Here is a 1528-nt window from a genome sequence, read left to right as displayed (position 1 = left end):
CAACACTGTTGTTCTATATCCCATTTCCTTCTGAAACGCAAGTATTAATATAAGCAAACAATTGCTATTTGGTATAGATACACATACCAGCAGCATTGTATGCATCAGCCTTGAACCAGAACTCGAATGTCAGATTCCGGTCCAACTTCACTAATCCTAAACTTAACGGACTCGGCTCGCCCTTCAAGAACATCGATAGACCGCCCGTGTCAAAGTGAGGGAACTTGCTCATATCGCTTAACACTGTCGATTGCGACGCATTATTAGGCACCTCAGTACTCGCATTCGTTGTCATGGTAACCTGACCCTCGGTAACGTCTTGGGCGAACACCAACCCCAATATACACCACAAGAGTAATAGCCACCCTTGTACGGCTATTCTAAGCGTTCCACAGTACATATTTAGGTGACTACTAGAAGCGTGGCATAATTAAACGTAGTCAGTTTATTGTGTACATATTGACCAGTTATTGACAATTCAACTACGCACGCCTTGCATGTACCCTAGGCACTCAATACTCAGTGATCGCGTGCTTCATACTGCATATACCTATTTATACCTTCTTATGTACAAGCTTGAAAGTTGAAGCTACAAGCACAGCCATACCACGTCAAATTGATAAAACCCTGAGCCCGGAAAAGACGTGATTGACTGTCCGTACTTTTTTTTCTGGTTATTTTATATATATAAATATGTATATAAAAGTTACCACCAGCTTTAATGTCTGCAGAAGTCACTCAATCAGGCAAGGTGATATAAATAGGTGTACTCTTATATCAGCCTAAAGCCGATATTTGAACCAATCACTATTCATTAGTTACTCGACCGAGTCGTCTCAAATCTCAATCGTCTGCAATCACTAGGTACTGACTAATGAGTCATGACTTATCAGTTATGACTACAATACCACATAAATAGATGATTGCCTGTGTGTATACGTTTGTAGTACAAGAACATTGAGTATACCAACATTCACTTACACTAATATAATTGATACTTGTTATGCTATATTTGTATAGATAGATATATATGTACAATCCTACCAACCGCTCCTGACTTCTGATTAGGCAAGAAAACATGGGCAACCCCAGTGATGTACCCCCAGACTACCGCGCCGATGGCCCGAACCTGATGGAGATATGTGTGCTGTTAATGATCAAAATAAGGGGCGAAAAACTGAAAAGTAAAGCGGATAAGAAAATCAGGAGTACGGCTATATTGCAAGTATGTGTAAGAGGATGACTATACTCCGGTTTTGGTGCGTTGGCCGTTTGAAGCTGCTTCAAGTGAGGAGGTTATAGGTTTCTTAGATACGCGATTGCGAGTGCATATATGGAGATACACGTAGTATGTGAAAGTTTATGTATTTGTGTATTCGTATTTCTATGTATATGGATATACGTGTTTATTTCACTATGTAAGTATTAAAAGAATGTATCATTGGCGGACAGTATATTCATCTCTAGTTGATGTACAAGAATCTGCGTTCACTCTCGATGCCTATATATATATATATATATATATATA

General features: G+C 39.3%; 2 protein-coding genes across 2 annotated transcripts in view; one reads left to right on the top strand and one right to left on the bottom strand.

Annotated features, from left to right (window-relative positions):
• Positions 1-3: 3 nt before the first annotated feature.
• On the bottom strand, positions 4-637 carry SARC_10255 (hypothetical protein). Its single transcript, XM_014295716.1, has one exon. The coding sequence runs from the start codon at positions 398-400 to the stop codon at positions 65-67; it is 336 nt and encodes a 111-aa protein (XP_014151191.1). The 5' UTR covers positions 401-637; the 3' UTR covers positions 4-64.
• A 321-nt stretch (positions 638-958) lies between these two features.
• The window catches only part of SARC_10253 (hypothetical protein), a 5222-nt gene continuing 4652 nt past the window's right edge, over positions 959-1528 (top strand). Inside the window, exon 1 of the mRNA XM_014295715.1 lies at positions 959-1225. Within this exon, the coding sequence (XP_014151190.1) occupies positions 1079-1225 (147 nt within the window). The 5' untranslated portion in view covers positions 959-1078. The remainder of the gene's footprint in view (positions 1226-1528) is intronic.

Source organism: Sphaeroforma arctica, assembly GCF_001186125.1.
Source record: "Sphaeroforma arctica JP610 unplaced genomic scaffold supercont1.1184, whole genome shotgun sequence".
NCBI classification, from domain to species: domain Eukaryota; class Ichthyosporea; order Ichthyophonida; genus Sphaeroforma; species Sphaeroforma arctica.
The sequence above is the reverse complement of the archived record's forward strand: the minus strand, read 5'-3'. Positions and strand labels throughout refer to the sequence as shown.